The following is a 21272-nucleotide window of genomic DNA, read 5'->3' as shown; positions in this document are numbered from 1 at the left end:
GGATAATTATAATTTAGTATGGGAGACGCCCTGGAGGTTGATGACGTCATGTAAAGGACCCACAAACTTCCGTGAGTAAGCAATCTCAATAGCAGGATAAAAGCCCCGTGTAGAGAAGCCCGAAATCTCTGAATGACTTGCAATAGACTGGCAAAGGTTTCTGACTCACAATAGTTTAACAAGTAAGAAATAAATCAATTTTGCCTTGGCTCCCCTCATATAAATTGCTTCTTGGTTAGCCTCCAATTTCTCACCTGTAAAAGATTGATATTAATTGGTTACCCTTTGGTTAGGTTTTTGTGCAGCTCTGCTAGCCAGTTTTACAGTTTTGCATTGGAATCTGTTCTGTATTAAGTCAGATTGATTATTGTTTATTTATTGCACCTATTGATATCCTGCCTTTCAGGATACAAATGCTTCCAAGGTGGCTATCTTTGTCTATCACAAAGAAGAAAAATAGGTTCTCAGGATGCACGATAGAGTTTATTATAAGAAGCCCAATGCATTTCAGCCTTTTTTGTTATTTTAGGGGGCTGTAACATAAATGATAATAAAATTTACAAATAGGACAGCACATAGTTAAAACATTACTGCAATACAAATTGCCACAGAGGCTAATACATGCATAGCATTATTTTAAAAACTATATAAAGCCTACTTTATTCCTAAAAATAACATATAAATAAATAAATAAAGGTAAAGGTGTCCCCAACCAGTCGTGCCCGACTCTAGGGTGTGGTGCTCATCCCCGTTTCTAAGCCGAAGAGCCAGCGCTGTCCGAAGACGCTTCCGTGGTCATGTGGCTGGCATGACTGAACACTGAGGTGCACGGAATGCTGTTACCTTTCCCGCTGAGGCGGTACCTATTTATCTACTTGCAATTTCTTGCTTTCAAACTGCTAGGTTGGCAGAAGCTGGGACTGAAGACAGGAGCTCACTCCGTCACGCAGCACTTGGGTCTCGAACTGCTGACCTGCCAACCTTTCAGTCTGCAGTTCAGCGTCTTAACCACTAAGCCACCGCGGCTCCTATATAAATAAATACATACTTACTAAAGAAAAAAAGTCTGCAGAATTTTTTCAGCAAAAGATTGTCTCCTGTGTCGTTCTACTGGTGACTGGGAAAAACTATTTCTCAAATCTTATCTTATACTCTTTTAGTCCATTGTTTTCCTACTCTGTCAGGTGTTTCCATGTTAATGTAATCTGGCCAAGGTCTCAAAGCTGCACTATGCTGTCTTAGCTAGGGAGTGTATGTAAATCACCTACAGGTCATAAGAGTGGTAAGAATTCAAGGTTTTCATTTAGACCACATGGAGAGAGTCTCAAAATCCACTCAGCTTCTCTCCCCAACAGATATTTCTCCTTGATGTGGAGCTTATCCAGTGCCCCAAATTTTAGATCTGTGGGAGAATGCTGATGTTCTGCATAGTGGCTTACAAGTGGGGCATATATTGTTAGGGTTAGGCATGTAATACATGTTATGCATATATTAGCCTCTGGGCAATTTGTATTGCAGAAATGTTTTAACTATGTGTTGTCCTATTTGTAAATTTTATTATCATTTATGTTACAGCCCCCTGAAAAAGGCGTAAAATAAGAAAAAAGGCCGAAACATGTTTTGGGCTTCTTATAATAAATTCTATCTTGCATCCTGAGAATCCATTTCTCTTCTTTGTGATCTACGTCGGATGCTCACCTCCTTCTGTTTTCTGGGCTTCTTTCTGTGCCTCCTTCTCCCCACTGTACAAATGTATACTTGTATAGGCAAGTTACCCCAGTATATGGATCACTGTCTTGCACCTGGTTTCACCATCTAAGCTGCCGTCTTGTACCTAGCTCCGGGTGGTCAATTTCAGGGTTCAAGTAAAAGGCAAAAATGAAAGTGGATCCCACAAACCGAATGTTTGCCCAGCCCTGTCCTAGGACTGGTTCTCAGAGCCAAACTAGGCAGTGATAGACACTTTCTCCTCCATCTAAAGCAGGATGTGGGTGAGGGTGTGACATTAACAGCCAAAGGAGCACGTAGGAGAGGGCTCCTGAACCCACCTATCCTTGCTTACCTTAATTCCCCTTGCTCCATTGTTTCAGCCACTTTCCTCTCTTCATGGCTCACTTTTGGTGTCAGAATCCAGGCTGGAATCAGAGCAGATTTGTGTGTCAATGTAGAAATAAGGAATGGAAATGAAAGAGGAAGCCACCTTCCCATTTCTCCCTGCTGGAGTACACAAGATAAGGGAAGAGGAAGGAGAGAGGTCTCGGTGTCCCTTGAAGGACCTTGTGCTCGGAGCTGTCCTCCATTTACACCAATCCCCGCTCACATGGGCAGAGTTGAACAGCATGGAGAAAACAGAAGTGTGTGCCATAAGAGTTTTTGCCCTCTCTTTTCAGACAGGCCTGGTTAATCTCTGTGTCACAATCTCCTGTGACACTTATAGATCATTAGGGCTGTGCAGGGACCTTCCCCCCCTATCCACTTTGGAGGCTGTTTCGGAACTTCCAAATCAGCCCCGACCCACCTCAGCCCTATCCAGAGCCAGGCTGACCCACTTTGGCCTCTGGGTCCGAAGCGAGATCTGGACAGACGAATCACCCCCACTGCATAAGCCCTGTGCCCCCCACCCAGCCATGCGAGTCCCCCCGCCCAGCTGTGTGAGACCCGCACCCAGCTGCACAAGCCCCCTGTTCCTTATTTTATTTTTATTTATTTTTATTATTTATTTATTTCATTTCTATACCACCCAGTAGCCGAAGCTCTCTGGGTAGTTCACAGAAATTAATCCTCTCTGGGCAGTTCCCAAAAATTAATCCAGGTCCTTACCTGGACCCCTGGGGAACACCTGCAGCCTTCAGCCTCTTTGAAGATGTCAGCATTTTCTTTTAAAATGGCGACTCGTCTTCCGTAAATTAAATCTTATGCCAACGGCAGACATAAGGCCGTCATGTACACAGTATTACAGGTGTAAATTGCCCATTTACTCCTGTAATATTGTGTACGTGACAGCTTTATGGCTGCCATTTGTGTAAGGTTTAATTTACGGAAGAAGAAGAGATGAACATGGAGACTCCCTTGAAGGGGCCAACAGCTACAGGCGCTCCCCATGGGTCCAGGTAAGGAGCAGAGAGCTCGGGCAGCTGGGTGGGTGGCTATCTGGATTGGGCTGAAGCACCCCAAAGCACTTTGAATCGATCCAACCTGCTTCAGAGTGCTTTGGCCTGATCCTGATCTGCCTTGGATTCAGGCCGAAGCGCTCCAAAGCTCCCCGCTTCGGTTCAGGATTCAGATCCGGAACCGAAGCGGTGCACAGTCCTATTTATTATTAACCGCATTTCTATGTTGCCCTGTAACAGTATTCTCTGGGTGGCTTACCAACAATAAAACATTAATATATTACAACAATCACAAAACAAAAACAATAAACATATTCCAGCTTAAAAGTCCACCCTAAAAATGTCAGCAGCAGAGAGTAAAATGCCATAGAGAAAAACACAGCATCACAAAAAGCATACAGTAGGTATGCTTTGTATTCAATAATACAAAATTCAGTGGATCAAAAGTTTACAATTTAAAAGCCTGGGAAAATAAAAATGTCCTTGCCTGGTGCTGAGAAGACCTAAGGTGCCAAGTCTGCCTCTACAGAAGGCTGTCATAAAGAAAAGGAATGTCTGCTCTTTAATTGGGCAGGGTTTCTCCCCCTATCTGTAGTTTATTAAGATTTTTCATTTTCATTAACAATTACAGTTAAAAATAGTAGAACTGAAGAATGATAACTAGAATTAAAGCCAAAAGAAATGTTTTGAAATACACATATTTAATCCCTTTGGGTGGTACAAAATTACTGAGAAGAAAAGAGGTTTCTGATAGCTAGATTATGCCCCTGTTGTTATAGCCTTGGGCCAGAATTACTGAAAATCTAGCCTTACCTTTTCAATCAGATAAGTAGGTTAAGGAACAAGGTAGAAAAAGATACAATGGAAACAAGAGGCAGGAAAGAAGGCTTGAGTGAGTACATCTGTGTGCCAGGTGGCCTATGAGAGTATAAAGTCACAGCGGTTGCTGGTCTGATGCATTGTTGTTGTCATCAAAGCTCTCCAGAAAGGCATCCCATATGCCATTAAATCTGTGCAACGTCTTCCTAAGTGTGTCACTCGCTCTCAAGATGCCAATTAAAGGAGTTTTGCTATCCAGTCAGCAACGCCAGGTTGAGAGCAAGATAGGTCCATAAAACCAACTTCAATTTCAGGCCCATACAGCCAACTTGTTAGCAACAGGCAAAAAAAAAGGACACGGAGTGATTCTTTGAAGCAGGAAGAAAGCAGCTCTTGGCTTGACATTCTAAACTGCTTGCTAGGTAGAAAAACAGTTGTGCATTTATGTGCTGCCTCCCACTAGAGAGTTTTAAATAGCAGGAGATCTCTTGTTGACCATTCTGAGCATCCAGTAGCCCAGTGATTCCTAATCTGAGTCCCCAGATGTTGGGCTATCACTCCAGTCATCCCCACCCAGTATGGCCAATGGTCAGGGGTGATGGGAGTTGCTGTCCAACAACATCTGGGGACCTACGGTTGGAAACCATTGCACTAGCCTAGCTCCATTGTGTCCATAAATACATCCACCTGCTTCAGCATTCTGTTTCCAGTGGTAGCCCACGAGGGGCTTTTTGGTAGCTCACAAGCAGGGCAGGAAAGCAATGCCCTTCCCCTGTTGCCTGTTTCTAGCATCTGGCATCTAGAGGTATATTACTTCTGGCCTTGGAAGTTCCATTTCGCTATCATGACTAGTAGATAGACCCAGTGATTTACAAAATCCTTTTAAATAACCCTTTAAGCTAGTGATCTTTGCAACATTTCACCTTTGTAGTGAAACATAATGGAGAATTTGGCATTCCAAGAGGCCGGGCATTTTTTGTTGTTGTTGAAAAATCAAGACTCTAGCTCTCATGACAAGTGAATACATTTTCAGCACCATCCATGTGAGGGCTCATGGTCACTTCCAATGTGTGACAATTTTCACTGTGGAATCTCTTCTCAGGCCAAACCTCATGTTATGTTAAATGCATGATCACATTTAACTCGTCTTGTTATTTTTTAATAATAGCTGTGTGCATGTGTGCAATCAGTATCAGTCCTGCAGCAAGCAGGGAGGTGAATTAACCCTTTCCCCCTACACCATGATCCCAACTCCCAAATACCCCCCCCCAACTCCCAAATACCCCCAAGCTGCTATTTACCCAGGGAGGGAAGCAGTTATTAGTGCTAACTGCACCATGTAAGAGAAGGTAGGTGACTGTCTGTCAGGGCTGGTTTCAAATGTACTCCATCCCATTGAACTAGATGAACCTTGAGGGACCTTTAAACGCTAATTTGAAATACAAACATGCCGCGTTTGCACAGTATGATAAGCAGGAATTCTTCAGCTGATTGTGAGCAAGCCAGTAGGCTGGTGCATGCTGCTTGATCACTCCTGCAGCAAGCTGGAGCAGCTAAACAAACCGCAGACCGTTCATCCGTGATTTGTTTATCATGACTTGTGAACCGGGAGCTCTGGCTTGTCTGGGGAGAGACAAGCCAGAGTTCCCAGTTCGGTTCGTGTATCGCAATAAACAAACTACAGATGGATAAGCAAACTAGAGTTTAGCCACTCCCACTCACAGGAGGAGCCAAGTGGGTGCAATTAAGCTGCATGCATCAGCTCGCTGCCTCATTCACAATAAGCCAGGGTTCTTTAGTCTTTCCCCAGGCAAGCCAGGATTATTTAGTGTTCTGGTTTATTATGTTGTACAAACGTAACCATTAAGGTGGATCCAGACTTTGTCACCCTTAGAGCAGACCTATTGAAATCAATTATCTCTGTGATTCCAGTGGGTCTGCTCTAAGTAAGTCTGAATCCAACCCAGTCTAGGGACATCTCGATGCCAGCCTAAAATCCCACATTTAAAACAGGGCTTTCTGCTTCCGTTTTAAATGCAGGATCACAACGGACTCCCTTTACATGTGCTTCCTTCCCCCTTTTCCCCCTTCTCTGAGTCTTCAATATGTTTCATTATACAGCCACTAGATGGCACTGTGGTCTAGCTCTTATTATGAGTTTTCCTCTTTTCACAGGGAACTCAAGCAGAACTCAAGCACTGTAATTTGATAGCACATTATCTCAGACCTTTTAAAAATGGTATAATGGTCATTTAGTGCAGGAGATGCCCTGGGGGTTGACAACATCATCTAAAGGACCGTAAACTTCTGTGAGTAACCAATCTCAATAGCAGGATAATATCTCTATGTGGAGAAGCCCTAGGAATGCATTCCATGCTCGTCAGTCCTTCCTTTTCCCATGTTCAACCCAGGCCTGTTTCTATCCTTCTGTTTTTTCAGAAGCAGTACCTACTCTTTGATTACCCAGTATTCGTGCCATCCAACCTGAAACCGGTAAAGTCTTTAAAACAACCTGTTTATTAATGGGATAACTGGACATATATTATAGCCAGGATCTGCAGGAGAAGCCGCCATGCAGGGAAGAGGGAGTGCCTGCTGCTGCTGCTTGCTGCTGCTTGCTTGCTGCTGGTGCCACCACCACCACCACTGCTCTCCCTGTGGACTTCTGCCTGGCAGACTGCCATTCCCTGCAGGACCAGGCCCCCAGGTACTGAGCCAGCTGTTCTGACTACTTCCACCTGTCCCTTCTTGGAAGGGCTATATAAGCTGGCTGGCTGGCTGAAGTGGCCTGGGAGGGCAAGTATCTGCAGGAGAAGCCACCACCCAGGGAAGAGGGAGCGCCTGCTGTTCCTGCTCCCACCACCACTCCCTCTGTGGACTTCTGCCTGGCAGTATTTGTAAAGGGGATGTCTTTTTTATTTTTGTTTAATTGTTGGTGGGGGGTGGGTTTTGGAGGGATTCTGTTGTGTTTCAGGTGGGTAGCCTGCCTGATAGGTGTCCACCTGATGGAGGCAGTGGGGGGAGCATTGGGGGCCAGAATATACAGAGGTTGGGCAGCAGGCGCTGGCAGAGCGCTAGGGGCAGGCCACGCCAGGTAAGGGGAACAAGGGAGAGATGTGTAATATCTCTCCCCTGTTCCGGGCCTGTCCAGAGCCAAAGGATGACTGGGGGAGGCCTGACCCCATCTTCTGGCCTTTCTTTGCTGCTCTGCAATGCCAGGTCTGTTACCCAGGAAACATCTGTCATCCATGACATGATCCGGGATGAGGGTGCAGACCTGGCATGTATTACAGAGACCTGGCTGGCTGAGGCCGCTGCTCCAACTCTTGCGGCCATGCGCCCAGCCGGATTTTCATACGCATAGCAGCCGAGGGCTGGGGATCAGGGAGGGGGAGTGGCTATTATCTACGGGGAGTCTTTGGTTTTCACCAGACCCCCTCTCTGGGAGGCCAAGGTTGCTGAGTGCATGTACTGGAGGTTGGGCCCGAAGGGCATCCTGGGGATTCTGCTTGTGTACCACCCACCCTGCTGTACAACTGACTCCCTGGCTGAGGTACTTGAGGTGGTCTCTGATGTGCATGTACGGTCCCCTAATTTATTGGTATTGGGGGACTTCAATGTACATTCAGAGGCTATCCTCACTGGGGCACCTCAGGACTTCTTGGAGACCATGGCTTCCTGGGAACTGCACCCTATTCCAACTGGGCCCACCCATATAGCTGGTCATGCGCTAGATGTTGTGTTTGTTTCTGGAGAAGCAGGGAGTGATCTGGAAGCCAGGGGTATATTCACCACCCCCTTGTCATGGTCAGATCACTATCTGGTGACATTGGACTTCTCGGTTCCACAACCCCTCCGCAGGGGTGGAGGACCCATTAAAATGGTCCGCCCCAGGCATCTTATGGATCTGAATGGATTCCTGAACACGCTTGGGGATTCTCTGGAGCATGCAGACGGCCACTCAATCGAGACCCTGGTGGGTGGGTGGGTGGGTGGGTGGGTGGGATGCCGCAATCGCTGTGGCATTAGTTCGGGTGGCTCTGAAACGCCCTCTCCGCCTGAACAGGGTTTGAACTGCACCATGGTTCAGTCCGTGGTTACGAGCCCTGAAACAGGAGGCGAGACGGCTAGAGCACCGGTGGTGGAAGTCTCACTCTGAAGACGATCAGACACGGGCTAGAGCTGTATCTTCAGCCTATCACGTGGCAGTGAAGGCAGCAAAAAAGGAATATTATGCTGCCTCTATCGCGTCCGCAGAGTGCTGTCCCAGGCGGCCGTTCCAAGTGTTCCGGAGCCTGGTCAGTCCAGTTGCTCCGGAATCGCTGGAGCATTCTATGGCCTCCTTTGGGGCCTTGGCAAGGCACTTTGCGGATAAAATTGATCGGATCAGGAGTGTTATTCCGTGCGCCATGGAGACAGTTAGTGAGCGAGAGGCAGTCTGTGGCAAACCAGTTTTGTGGGATCGGTTCCAGCTTCTTCCTTCTGATGAAGTGGACAAGGTGCTTTCATCTGTAAGGCCGTCCACCTGCTTACTTGATCCTTGCCCACCTTGGCTCATTGTGAGCTGCAGAGAGAGGCTGGGTGAGGGGATCAGGGCGGTGGTGAACACCTCCCTTGAGGAGGGAGTGATGCCATCAGTCCTCAAGGAGGCAGTTATAAGACCGCTCTTAAAAAAGCCCTCCTTGGATCCCCAAGTCCTGAACAACTTTCACCCCGTTTCAAATCTGCCATTTCTGGGCAAAGTGATTAAGTGGATGGTGGCGATGCAGTTGAAGGCACACTTGGAAGAAGTCAGTTATCTAGACCCATTTCAGTCAGGCTTCAGGCCTGGGCATGGGACAGAAACGGCCTTGGTCGCCTTGGTGGATGATATGAGGAGGGCTCTGGATAGGGGTGAATGCTCTTTCCTTGTTCTCCTTGACCTCTCAGTGGCTTTTGATACTGTTGACCATGGTATCCTCCTGGACCGCCTGGAGGGGTTGGGCACTGGAAACACCATATTACGGTGGTTCCGGTCCTTCCTCTCCGGCAGGTACCAGGGGATAGCACTGGGAGAGGAAGTTTCGGACCCGTGGCACACTTGTGAGGTGCCACAGGGTTCCATCTTCTCCCCGATGCTATTTAACATCTATGTGAAGCCGCTGGAGGCTATCATCAGGAGGTTTGGGGTGCAGTGTCATCAATATGCGGATGACACGCAGCTCTTTCTCTCGTTCAAATCTTCACCGGGTTTGGCCGTAGAATCCCTGTCCAAATGTCTGGAGACACTGAGTGGCTGGATGGGGAGGAATAAGCTGAAGCTGAACCCTGACAAGACCAAGGTAGTTTTGGTGGGAGACAAGAGGAGGCTGGGGATGTTGACCTGGTGTTGAATGGGGTACGGTTACCCTTGAAAGACCAGGTCCGCAGCCTGGGGGACATTTTAGACTCCCAGCTGTCCATGGAGGCTTAGGTGTTAGCTGTGAGCCAGACAGCGCTGTGACCAACTTCATCTGATACGGCAGCTGCGCCCCTACCTTCCTGACCATCTGCTCCCATCGGCACTACATGCCTTGGTCTCCTCTTGTCTAGACTACTCTAATGCGCTCTATGTGGGGTTACCCTTGAAGACGGTTCAGAAGCTGCAGCTGGTACAGAACGTGGCAGCTCGCCTGATTTAAGGCAGCTGCTGGTGTGATCACATAACTCCGATGCTGAAGGAGTCACACTGGCTACCAGTTGTTTTCCAGGCCAAATTCAAGGTGTTGGTTTTGACCTTTAAAACCCTATATGGTTCGGGCCCAGCCTATCTCAAGGAGCGCCTCCAGCAACACCAGACAGGCTGCTCAACAAGATCAGCCTCAGATGGCCTTCTGTCTGTCCCATCAGCCAGGACAGCTTAGGCTGGTGAGGATGAGGGAGAGGGCCTTTTCTGTGGTGGCCCCCACTCTTTGGAACTCCCTCTCTAGGGAACTCCGCCTTGCCCCCTCTTTAATGAGCTTCTGCCATGCATTGAAAACTTGGTTGTTCAGGCAGGCATTTGGGGTGGGCTAGGGAAATTTTACAAAATGATGTTTTAATGTGTAATTTTATTGTTTTAAAACTGTTTGTATTATTGTACATGGCCCAGAGTAGCCGGGTGACTGGCCAGATGGGCGATTAAGAAATGTAATAAATAAAATAAAATAAATTACCCTTGGATGAAAAAGACAACAACAGCAACAACAAGTAGTGTTACATTATTTGAAAGGGATTATCAGTAGCAGTTATTTTGACTGAGGAGTGAATTTTTGTACAAAAATGGCAGATTGCCTCTTCTTTTACAAAAAGCAGTCATTCTGCCAATAGTGGAATGGTTTGAAAGATAATTGCACTTATGTAGGGATGTTGGAGAATTTCACCACGGATTCCAGGGAGGCCAAATGCCAGTGTATTCGGCCCTCTGGAATCCATGGCAGAACGAAGCCACCCGCCCCACCACCCCGCGAAATGGGCCCGGAACGGAGCCTACCTTTGTCGGCCGTTCCTGTGCTCCTCGAATGGTGGCTGCATCTGTGGCCGCCATTCGCCTCCTTTCGAATGGCCGTGATAGGCTATGTAAGTATTTACGTGGCCTATCACGGCTAATGCAGGGACACCATAATAAGCTACGTAAATATATACGTAGCCTATCACGGCAATAGGCAGGAATGCAAATGGCAACCGCAAATGACAGGGGTGCAAATGGCGGCGGCTACAGCGGCCGCCATTTGCGTCCCTGCCTATTGCTGTAATAGGGTACGTATATATTTACGTAGCCTATCACAGCAAAAGATAGGGATCAAATGGCGGCGGCTATGGCGGCTGCCATTTGTGTCCCTGTGCAGCCCAGCGGCTGGATGTCTGGCAGCTCCGCGGAGTCGCCACAGAGCCGGCCAGGGAGAATTTCAGGAGAAGGAATGGAACGCCTCCCCCCCACCATGAATGACCCTGGACGAAATGGTGAGTCAGTTTTGTACATCCCTACGTTAGGCTTGCCTTCTTCTCGAGAAATGGTCCCAGTTCAAAACAAACAGATCAGGGATGCTGCCGAAATGCGTGCCTCTTTGCTTGAAAATGCACATCTACTCAGGTTTGTAGCCCTTGCCTTATTATGAGGCAAGCGTTACAGCCCTGAAAGTTTTCCAGTTTGGGCCGCAAGCCCTCCCTCCCAGATGCCCTGTGACTCACCAACCCACCACCTCCAAGTCCCCTCCACCCTCCCTTCAGCCACTCTGCCACTTACTTTTATTGCTGCTCCAGTAGCAGTGGAAAGAAGGGCGGTCCCCCTCTCTGCTACCCTCTGCTAACACCTGGAATGTAGCAACATGCCCAGCATCACAGAGGGTGAGTCTCTCTCCTTTCTTCTCTTCCACTGCTGCTGCCAGAACTTCACCAAAGATAGAGGACTGGGAAGGAAGGGGCTTGAAGGGATGGGGAGGAAGACGGGTGGATGAAGGAAGGGAGGTTGATGGCTCACTGAGAGGGGTTGGGGGGGATCAAATCCTGTTATGCTCCCAGCAATATCATCTAGGGCTCGGGATGCTCTGAATTGGGATCAAAATTAGGCTGGGGCTAAACCGAGCAATTTCCTGAGTTTTCTAAAATAGTTCGTTTGCTTTCTAAGCCCAATTCCAAGCCTGCTTGTCATTTGGGGGGAGGGAGATGGGGGAAATTACTATCTTTCTGCCTTCTCCTCTCAGCTGGAGAGATGCCATCTTCTCCAAGCTCAGATGGATATCTCATTCAAAACACTTGAGTGATAGAGGGAGATCCCCAGCCATCGGGAGACCATTTCCTCTCCCACTGATTGAAACATCAACCAGAAATGTGTCTAACAGTGGAACACCATTTGTCCCGTACAGCATGCCATTTTGAAATGCGCTGCCTACTCCTAGTGTTTTGCTGCTGCTTATATGCTTTAGATTTGGTAGGATCCTGCCATTTGTATGGTATTTTGATCATTTGGTATGATTTTATTGTTGGTTTTTCCTGGTTGTTAGCTGTGTTGGGTGTCTTGGTGATAGGAAGGCAGGACAGAAGTTTGAGAAACAGGGAGGTATGCAGGTGGCCTTATGTCAGGGTTCCCCTTATGACCTGGAACCCGCCGAGCAACTCCTTAAGGATCTCTTGCCACCTTAAGAGTCCCCCCTTCCCCAAAACCAGAAGTACTGTTTCAGACCTGGAGAAATGAAACCTAACTCAGGAAAATGAAACCAACCAGGGGAATGAAACTACTCTTCTTAAGGATTACCCCTCCCAACACTGCCGCCCCCCACCCCCCCGGCATCTAGGCCTGACCCTTTTCTTTTTCTTGCCTCTGTAGGCCTCAAACCTTCACACCTTAGCTCAGCGGTTGAACATATCCTTTGCATGTAGAAGGTTCCTGGTTCATTCTCCAGCATCTCCATGGGGGGCTGGGAAAGGCCCACGTGGGAAACCCTAGAGCGCTACCGCCACTCGGTATAGACCAGCCTTCCCGAACCTACATTTGACTACAACTCCCACCATCCCCATCCAGCAGGCCTTTTGGCTAGCAGTGATGGGAGTTGTAGTTTGACACATCTGGAGGGCACCATGCTGGGGAAGGCTGGTGCAGTCAAGACCGAGCTGGAGGGACCAGTGTTCTGAACCAGTATAAGGCAGCTCATGGTTCCGAGTAATTTATAATGAGAGTACAGCCTGTCTTCTTCCCACTTACACATTCCTCCCTAATACTTCCCCCTCACCACCAATTTTCCCCAGGATGAATTCTGCCTGGGGTTATGGAAACTTCATCTCATCAACAGAAATCTGAAGAGCATGCTCGAAGTGTCTGGGAGTAGCCTGAAGGGACTGATAGAGAAGATAAAGCTTCACACAAAATTTATTGAAGTCTGCAAAATTGATGTAAGTCACAGAGGTATAATTCTTTTTTCCCAGGGGACTGCTTTGAAACACAGCACAAGCCATTTCTCCTCCTATTTATTTACGTAGTTCTGTATTTAATCTGCCCCATCCTAACTGCTTAGAGCAGAGAGCAATGCATTTTTTAAAATACCATTACAATTAATGTAATTTCTTTAGATCTAAATTAATGCAACCCTCCCGCCAGATTAATTCAGGTCCTTGCCTGTGCCAACCCAAAGAGATCCATCATACAGTACTCCAGGAAGATGGTCAAGGTGGAATGTTAATGTGTCTCTCTGTAGTTGAATAAACCCAGAAGAAGGTTCATATTGTCTCAGCATTCTTCCTCCATCCTGTTTTCCTTCCCCTTCCCTTCCCTTCCCTTCCCTTCCCTTCCCTTCCCTCTCTGAAGCTTTCCTTCAAGTGGGCAGTCTTAGAATTTGCAAATGCTCTTTTGAATCAGGTGATTCCAAAGATAAGCCATACCCACAATGGAGAATAGCTTGTCTGTTGTTGTGCTGTGGTGGCTAACCATTCCCTCTGTTTCCAGTGGTCAGTCTGTGAGTGCCATTGCTTTTGTAGCCAAAATGGCTGGTGGCTCCAATGTCAGTGGAGCGTTGAATCCACTTCGGGTTTCAGTCAGAACCAGTCAGAATTCTAAAGGAGCTACCCAAGGTACAGAATGTGTTCTGATTGCAGACGCACCTTGCATAGCTTCGTTAGAGTTCTGACTGAAACCCAGAGTGGATTCACTGCCTCACTGTCATCAGAGCCACCAGCCTCCACTGATCCACACGTAAGAGGAAAGGAGGCACTAGCAGGCTTGGGGAAAGTACAAAATAATTCTTAGGGGGAAAGCCCTAAGTAGGGGGAGGAAAAAACCCCAAACAGCCCAGTGAGGACTGAGTGTACTTATAGAAAACTGGCTGGCTGTTGGCAGGGGCAGGGGGGACATAAAAAACCAGGGAGTGGGGAATGGAGAGGCTGGAATTCTGAACAGCAGCACTTCACACTGGAACATTTGGTTTCAGGTCCTGAAAGTTTTGACTGAATTGTCGTTTTTCTCCACTTCGGCAAAGAGTTTATTACTTTTCATTTTAAATGGATCAAGTCTGTGAGGACCTGTGTGAGTGCCTGCAGGTTGTGACCACACAGGCCTGGCATTTTCAGAAACAGGATATTGACAAGCCAGGACTTGTGATAATTTCCCTGGGAAGATTGAGCTCCGAGGCTGCACATCCATCAAACCCAATCCTCCCACCCCACCCCAAGATCACTGCAGCAGCAAAAGGAGGCTGCCCCACACCATTAAAGCAGCCTCCTCCAACCTGGCACCTTCCTGTCGTGTTGGATTACAACTCCCATCATCCCTAGCCACATGGCCAGTGACATGGTGCCAAGTTGGGGAAGTCTGCATCAAAAGGATCATGAAGGAAACGGGTTCGGGGGGAACACACCAGCAAATCTGCAGCCTCCAGGCCCAATTCCCCACACCATACATGAAGACACCTCCACAGTAGCATCCCTGACCTGTGTACACTGGTGGGTACTCCCGCCAGGGATATTTTCCCAGCTGCATGACAGAAACAGGCATGCGCAATCCTTGTCCTCTGTTTTTGGGGGGAGATGGGGGTTGGCAGGGATCTGGGGTTCATACCAATCCTCCACTATTTTCCCACAGGGGTGGGATGTCTCTACCGTTGGTAAAGAGCCTCTTCCCTTCCCCCAGTTTTGCAACTACACTTGCACACCCTGACCGGGCTCGCACAAGCACGGAAGAAAAACCACAGCGGCTCCCCCATGTGCCATGAGCTGCCTAACTGCCGGGTGCAGGTTGTCATGGCATCTGAACCCGAGGGAGGTGGGTGGCTGGGATGGTTTTCAAACTACTGTGAAATCCATGTCTAGTACTAGGGTTGCTGGGTGTTTTGTAAACCACCCCAGCCACATACATACCCTAATTACACTAATTAGGTGGCTCGTGACCCTCTCCCGCGGGGAGGGAAAATAAGCCACAGTGGCTTATTTTCCCTCCACGATGGTGCAAACCTGCCCGCAGATTTCAAAAATGGGTATAAAAATGAGTGTTTGTTAATATTCAATGTATCGCCTGTCTGAAGGCCAAAGTGCACGTGAAGTTATTCACACCTTTGTAACAGCATGCTTAAAACGGCCTCTTTTATTCCTTCCCTGCCCCTATAGCTGCTGTTTGCCCCCAAAGGTGCTGTTTGCAGTAAATGGCATTGCTGATGATAAATAGCCCGGCCCGGGGTGGGGGTGGGGGGTGGGGTTTCAGCAGGAAACTCCTGCAGCCTCTACCCCTGCCCCCCACCTGAATGAGGGCTGGTTGGCTACTTTTTCTAATAAAAGTAGCCTGTTTGAGCAACCTGTTGTAAAAATATGAATAATGCCGTCTGTACTTCAGCCCTGATTTCTAAGAGGTGGGGTTAGTTGCAGCAGGAGTAGGCAGAAAGTAGATCGGGCTGATTTGCAGTTGATTAGCAAAAGTTTCCAATTCCCAATCATTTCACAATATCAGCAACAAGAAAATGACTTTTCGCATCTAAATTATACTGCTGAAATGGGGAACCAGGACTCTGAGCTCAGTTCAGTTTTGGTATTCAGAACAAATTCCTGGGTTCAGAATGTGCTCAGAGGCACACTGTTCTTTAATTCTAAGCGGATGCCTTGTCCAGCTGGTTCTGGTTGGTGGATTTTGGGGTTCTTGTAATACAACAAAAGTATTCATTATTTATTCATTTACAGTATTTTTACCCCACTTTTCAGCCAAAAGAGGCTCCGCAAGCAACTTACAAAGATTAATCATGAGCCAATCCCTGTCCTCAGGCTTACAAGCCAAAAGTCACAACACACCAAAGGAGAAGGGATTGGGAGGGAGGCAAAAAAACCCAAAACTCAGGCACCAGTTCTTCGTTTCAAATTCTTATAGGTGTTATTTTTGGCAGGAAAGGGCAAAAGCAAGCTCCCTGAAGCTGCTCCTTCTCTGGCCAATATATGGGGCCAGGTTGGTCTCCCCTTGCCATGATCCAACAAGCCTGATGCCAGCTCATCTAGGAGGTTACAGGGCCATTATATCTGAATGAACCTGCTGGATTTGATGCCTTGTTTCTCTCTTGCACCTTACCAGGATAGCTGTGTCAATTTTGAGAGGGCAAACATCTCTCATTTCTTAGAGCCTATTCCCTCCTTTCTTAAATTGATGGCAAACTGGATGGAGAATGTCACGTCGAATAGGCTCAGTGGTGACTTTCATAACTGCACCATTATTCAGTGCCTACCAGGTAACATTCACAGTTGAAGGGGGGAAGGGGGGAACAGAGGATCTTTTTGACGAGTGGTGATTTGTCATGATGTTCATGAAGCTATGTCATAGGTTGATCCTGCGAGGACAAGTTTACCCCATATCAGAAATTTGGGGGGAGCGGGAACGGAGTGGGGGACAATGACACCAGAAAGTTGCTCACCAGTTTGGCAGGAGATTGATTTCTGGGCTTGTTTCCACCAAGAATAATACAGTGCTTTGGAGGATTCAAAGATCCAGACCTGGTCATACTTACAATAGGCCCGTTGAAATCAATGGGACTTAAGTTAGCCATGACTACTTTAACTCCCATTGATTCCAACGGGTCTGCTCTGAGTATGTCTACATCTGGATTCAACCCACTGCGCGTCATATAAAGTTAGGAGCTCTTATGACCAGACCCAGCATCAGCACCCCTCCCTCAATGGCTGGGGCAGCTACCGGGGCCCCAGGGATCCAGAAGGGCCCACCGGCATTGATCCCAACTCTGCCCCCACCGTGTGCTGGGTCAGTGTGTGAGCTGCCATTTTTAATTCCTCACAATGCCCCTGATGTAGTGTTGCTCTGGAGCATTGTGGGAAATTTAAATGTTTTCCCCAGCCCATTTGCCCCACTGTGGCTGTCGCAATTTTCCACAATGTCCCGGAGCAACACTACATTAGGGGCATGCAAAATAGTGGCTCACAGGTGCCGTTAGTTAAACCCAAAGGCAGGGGCCCACTAGAGGCCATTTTGCCAAGGGGCCCCTTAACCCCGGAGCCAGGCCTGCTCACAACAGGCCTGGCTCTGGCCTGGCTCAGGCCTGGCTCCATGTTGCAAATAAGGGAGTAGAGGCAAAGAGAATAGTGGCTTCCCTAATTCCACTTACTTAATATGTGGCTGGGGTCTAAGCTGAAGTCAGGACTTCCCAGCTTATGGCTCACAGCCAGTGGCCATCAATCTTCTCAGTCCAAAGCCTGCATTTAACCCCAAAGACCACCATGATGGGACCCATTTTACTCTCTCCCCCCTCCTCCCTCCCCATTTCTCTTCTGTCTTTCTCAGAGCATATCTCCAGTGAGGACACAGGGTTGAATCCAGATTTAGTCACGCATAGAGTAGACCCACTGATGTCAATGGGATTTAAATTAGGACAGCTGAAGTCCCTTTGATTTCCGTATGGCTAATCTGTATTCAGCGTGCAGAAGTGAATTACACCACTATGGCAGGGGTGGGCAACTTGCAGCCCTCCAGATGATTTGGCCTACAACTCCCATCAGCCCTAGGCAGCCTAGCCAATGATGAGAGATAATGAGAGCTGTAGGCCAAAACATCTGGAGGGCCACAAGTTGCCCACCCCTGCCATAGTGATGTAATTCACTTCTACCTGGGGAGTTTCTCAAATTCCCAAGTGTGCCAAAAAGGTTGGGGACCCCTGGTCTACTCTATCCCCCCCCCCCTTGCTACTAGAAGGCATTTGATCTGCCCCATAGGTCAGTCTCTCTCTGTTCTGCAGACTCTTATACTACGCCAGCTACCAATAACGATGTACAGAAGCATGAAATGAACCACTCATCTCAACCAATCTCCCCTGGAAGATCTTACTGGGGGCTGCTTATACTTCCGGTTCTCTTGCTCTGCCTTCTCTTTATTCCATGCAGGAGATTCCAGGTAAGCAAAAAAAAAAGCAAAAAAGACATTTCAAAGGGCGCTGGACTGTGTTCTGGGCAACAGCTTAGTAGAAGAGCACATATTTTGCATGCAAACGTTTCCTCAGACCCTAACATCTCCAACTGAAGCAAGGGTGGGCAACCGTTTTGCCCTTGAGGGCCACATGCAGAGATGGGCGGTGAGTCGGGGGCCACACACAGTTCTTATAAATACAGATCATATAAACGCAGGACATGTGCGCCTGTCTTATGAACACAGGTGTGCACACATTCACATTCAATCTCATGCACTCATCTTTATACATGCACACAGACCCAAGCATGCACACGCTTTTCTTTCCCTCCCCCCATCTCAATGCTCAGGGATGGGGAGGGTTAAGCCTCCCCTGCTGGCCCACTGAGATCAATTCGTGCCTCCCCATTTAAATGGAGACCCATTTAAATTTAACCCATTTAAATGGATTATTTTCCCTGTGCACTCTCTTCCCCATATAAATCGTGCTTGATGTGCTGTCAGGAGCGTGATTGTGCTGGGAGAGAGGACGCGCGGGGGTGACTCCCTTTGCACACCCTCTTTCCCAGCACAATTGCACTCCTGGCAGCCCACCAAACAGCTGTTTAGTAGCTGTCAGACCCAGTTGTGCTGGCAAAGAGGCCATGCAAGACGAGTCATCCCCGCATACCCTTCTCTGCAGCACAATCATGGCAGGACTGGCAACATAGGGGGGCAGTTTGGGGGAGCGGCAACACAGGTGCACGCATGGCAGGCCACATAGGCCTTCAGGTGCTGCATGCAGCCCACAAGTTGTCCATGTGTAAGTTAAAGCAGAGGTGGGGAGAAAGTAGATCTCACAACGTTTTGTTCTTCAACTCCCAGCATTCCTTCCTGCAAGGGGCTTCTGAGAGTTGAAAGCCCAAATTTCTGGAGATCACCCTTCTGCCCACTCCTGAGTTAAAGGATCTCAACACTTCCAACAGGGAAAGACTTTTCCCTGACACCCTCGAGAGCCTCTGCCAATCAGTGTCAATCACACCTCTGAACTAGATGGACTGTTGGTTTTACTCTCTCTATGGAAGCTTCCAATATCTCCACATGAAAATGTTAGCGGTTCGTTATGCCAGGACTGGAGAAAATATTAAAATGGTGCCCATCTCATCGTATCCTGGAGGTCCCAGGCCTGCCATTTCATACTGACAGCCTGGCCTCCTCAGTCTCTCTGCCTTCTGCGTAGAGCCTGCTGTCCCTAAGCATGGCGTATTCCATCCACACACCCACTCTGCATCTAAATCAAGCTTTTATTTCCTTCGCAGTAGCTGCTCGATTTCCGTGCTTCAATTGGCTCAGTTGGAAAGGTGTATACATTGGCTCAGTGGAAAGGTGTATACATTTAATAAATAATAAATGACCTTTCCTCTCTGCTTCCAGAAGGGTGGCTGCATTAGTTTGTTGCAGCAAAACAAACAAACAAAACCTCACCATCTCATGGCACCTTGAAGACTAACAGATTGGCATTAGCTTTCATGAGATGCATGACGTCTTATCCTCAGTCAGCAGGTAGATAGAAATATGGGTGCTGGGGTAGGCGGCAGGTGACAGGGGAGAGATGGTAAACAGGTGTCAAATGGCAATTCAGCCTGTGACAATTCAATTAACGTTCAATGTATGCAAAATAAGCACATTGCAAGTTAATTAACACTCGGTGGGACAGAAAACCATTGATTCTATTCATGCTCAAATGGAGAGAATCAAACTACTGGTAAATTCTAATTCAGCAGTTTCACGCTGGAGTCTCATCTTTAAAAGTCCTTTTGGAGGATGGCATCTTCCAGGTCAGTATGATTTTGGGTTTCAGCTTTCTGCATTGTGTTGAATTGAGGCACAAGGGTCACACATTTGTCCTTGCAGGGTGGAGTATGAAAATAAGACCTGCCAATGAATCATCAGGCCATCTGTCAGACTTTGTCAACCTAGTGCCCTCCAGATATGTTGGACTACAAGCCCCATCATGGCTGGCTGGGGATGGTGGGAGTATGGCATTTATCTCTGAACATTTTACGGCACCATCGCATGGATCTCCTGTCGGTCACCCCCCAGCATCCAACATTAAATGGTTTGGGGAAATGCACTGAATTGCCTCCCTGTCACCATTGTGACCAATAGTTATTGTTCCATTAATCTCCCTCTGCCACCTCCTTTGCCCCACAATACCTTCGAGAAAATAATCCTGGCTCTGTATTTCATCCCCCAGAGAACCCTGCGGGTTCAGAAAGCTGAAATTGAGCTCATGGAGGACCTTTAGGAAATCAAATGGCAAAGGGTACGGTAAGACATTGCTGCGTTTCTCTGAGTTATACCTGAGGAGAAAGGGAGGGGAAGGCCTGTCCTGGTCCTGTGCCCTTCAGCTTGAGCTGCGGATGTTAGCAGGCATTGGCAATAATGATTACCTGCATGGTTTGAAAAGAGTCGCTCAGTGGCGGAGCACATGCTTCGCATGAAGAGAAGGGGGTAGGCTAGACTGCAGGTGAGAACTCAGGGCTGAACACTCCTCTGTAAAAAAAATAAAAAAATAAAAAAAGTTAAAATCCTTGCAGATGGAAAGCATGTTAGGGAGGAAGTTAAACTGCAGGTAGGGGCTCATGGCTGACACACATACAATCCCTGCACTTAGAAAACGAGTGTGTCAGGGAGAGGGCTAGACTGCAGGTGGAGGCTCAAATGGCTGTCTGCTCCTCTGTGCAAAAAATCCCTGCAGATAGGAAACTAGCATGTCAGGGAAAAGGATAGACTGCAGGTAGAAGCACACATGCTCCTCCATATTAAAAAAAAATCCCTGCTTATAGAAATCTATGCATGTCACAGAGAGGGCTAGGCTCCAGTTCTTCTCCCTAACATGCTAGTTTTCTATGTGCAGGGATTTTTTTTTGTATAGAGGAGCAGTCAGCCACCTGCAGTCTAAAGTGGTGGGTCTACTGCCTGAGTGAGTATTGCACCTCAATACAGGTTCTAGGATCTTGCCTGATGGGAAATATTGCAGAAACCCACAGTAACATATTTTTTGCAAAACCTTCACTTCCATGTTCTCCTTCTATCACAACCAACCTTATCTTGTTTCTCTCCCCCCACCCCCCTGAATCTCATCTTCAGGTGCGAGTGTTGTGAAAACTGCACTGAATGGGATAGTGACGTTTTGCTCATGCGCTGTCAGAAGCAGCACATTCCCTGCTCCCAGTTTTCTCCCTGGAGGGCTGAACATGCAGAATACAAAGGCCACCTTTGGAACAGGGGAGTGGGGAGAGAGAGGCTGCAAAATAGCCAGAAAGAAGTCGTTAGCTGCGGTTCTGAATTCTTCCACTGGGTGATGCTGCGCCATCATTTTGTGTGTGTGTGTGTGTGTGTGTGTGTGTGTTTGTGAGAGAGAGAGAGGGGGGGGGTGTATATGTATATATATTATTTTGTATAAATAAAAAGCAAATGTTTAATAACCA

At 47.8% G+C, this 21272-nt stretch overlaps 1 protein-coding gene across 12 annotated transcripts in view; it reads left to right on the top strand.

The window, feature by feature from the left end:
- The window catches only part of FLT3LG (fms related receptor tyrosine kinase 3 ligand), a 39443-nt gene extending 18171 nt beyond the window's left edge, over window positions 1-21272 (top strand). For 2 of the 12 annotated variants that reach the window (XM_084805466.1, XM_084805465.1), the window contains exons 4-9: window positions 6369-6636; window positions 12672-12815; window positions 15964-16117; window positions 17633-17787; window positions 20036-20109; window positions 20932-21271. In XM_084805466.1, coding sequence (XP_084661592.1) covers window positions 6502-6636; window positions 12672-12815; window positions 15964-16117; window positions 17633-17787; window positions 20036-20086 — 639 coding nt within the window. In that variant the 5' untranslated portion in view covers window positions 6369-6501 and the 3' untranslated portion in view covers window positions 20087-20109; window positions 20932-21271. Of the gene's footprint in view, window positions 1-6232; window positions 6637-12671; window positions 12816-15963; window positions 16118-17632; window positions 17982-20035; window positions 20110-20931 lie in introns of those variants that run through there. The other 10 variants (XM_084805454.1, XM_084805464.1, XM_084805459.1 and 7 more) reach the window with 9 other exon arrangements.

The sequence above is a fragment of the Heloderma suspectum genome, chromosome 6 (assembly GCF_057233095.1).
Source record: "Heloderma suspectum isolate Gila_16-S chromosome 6, 16-S_ref, whole genome shotgun sequence".
In the NCBI taxonomy this organism is placed as follows: domain Eukaryota; kingdom Metazoa; phylum Chordata; class Lepidosauria; order Squamata; family Helodermatidae; genus Heloderma; species Heloderma suspectum.
Note: the sequence above shows the minus strand (reverse complement) of the source record. Positions and strands in the feature narration are given on the sequence as shown.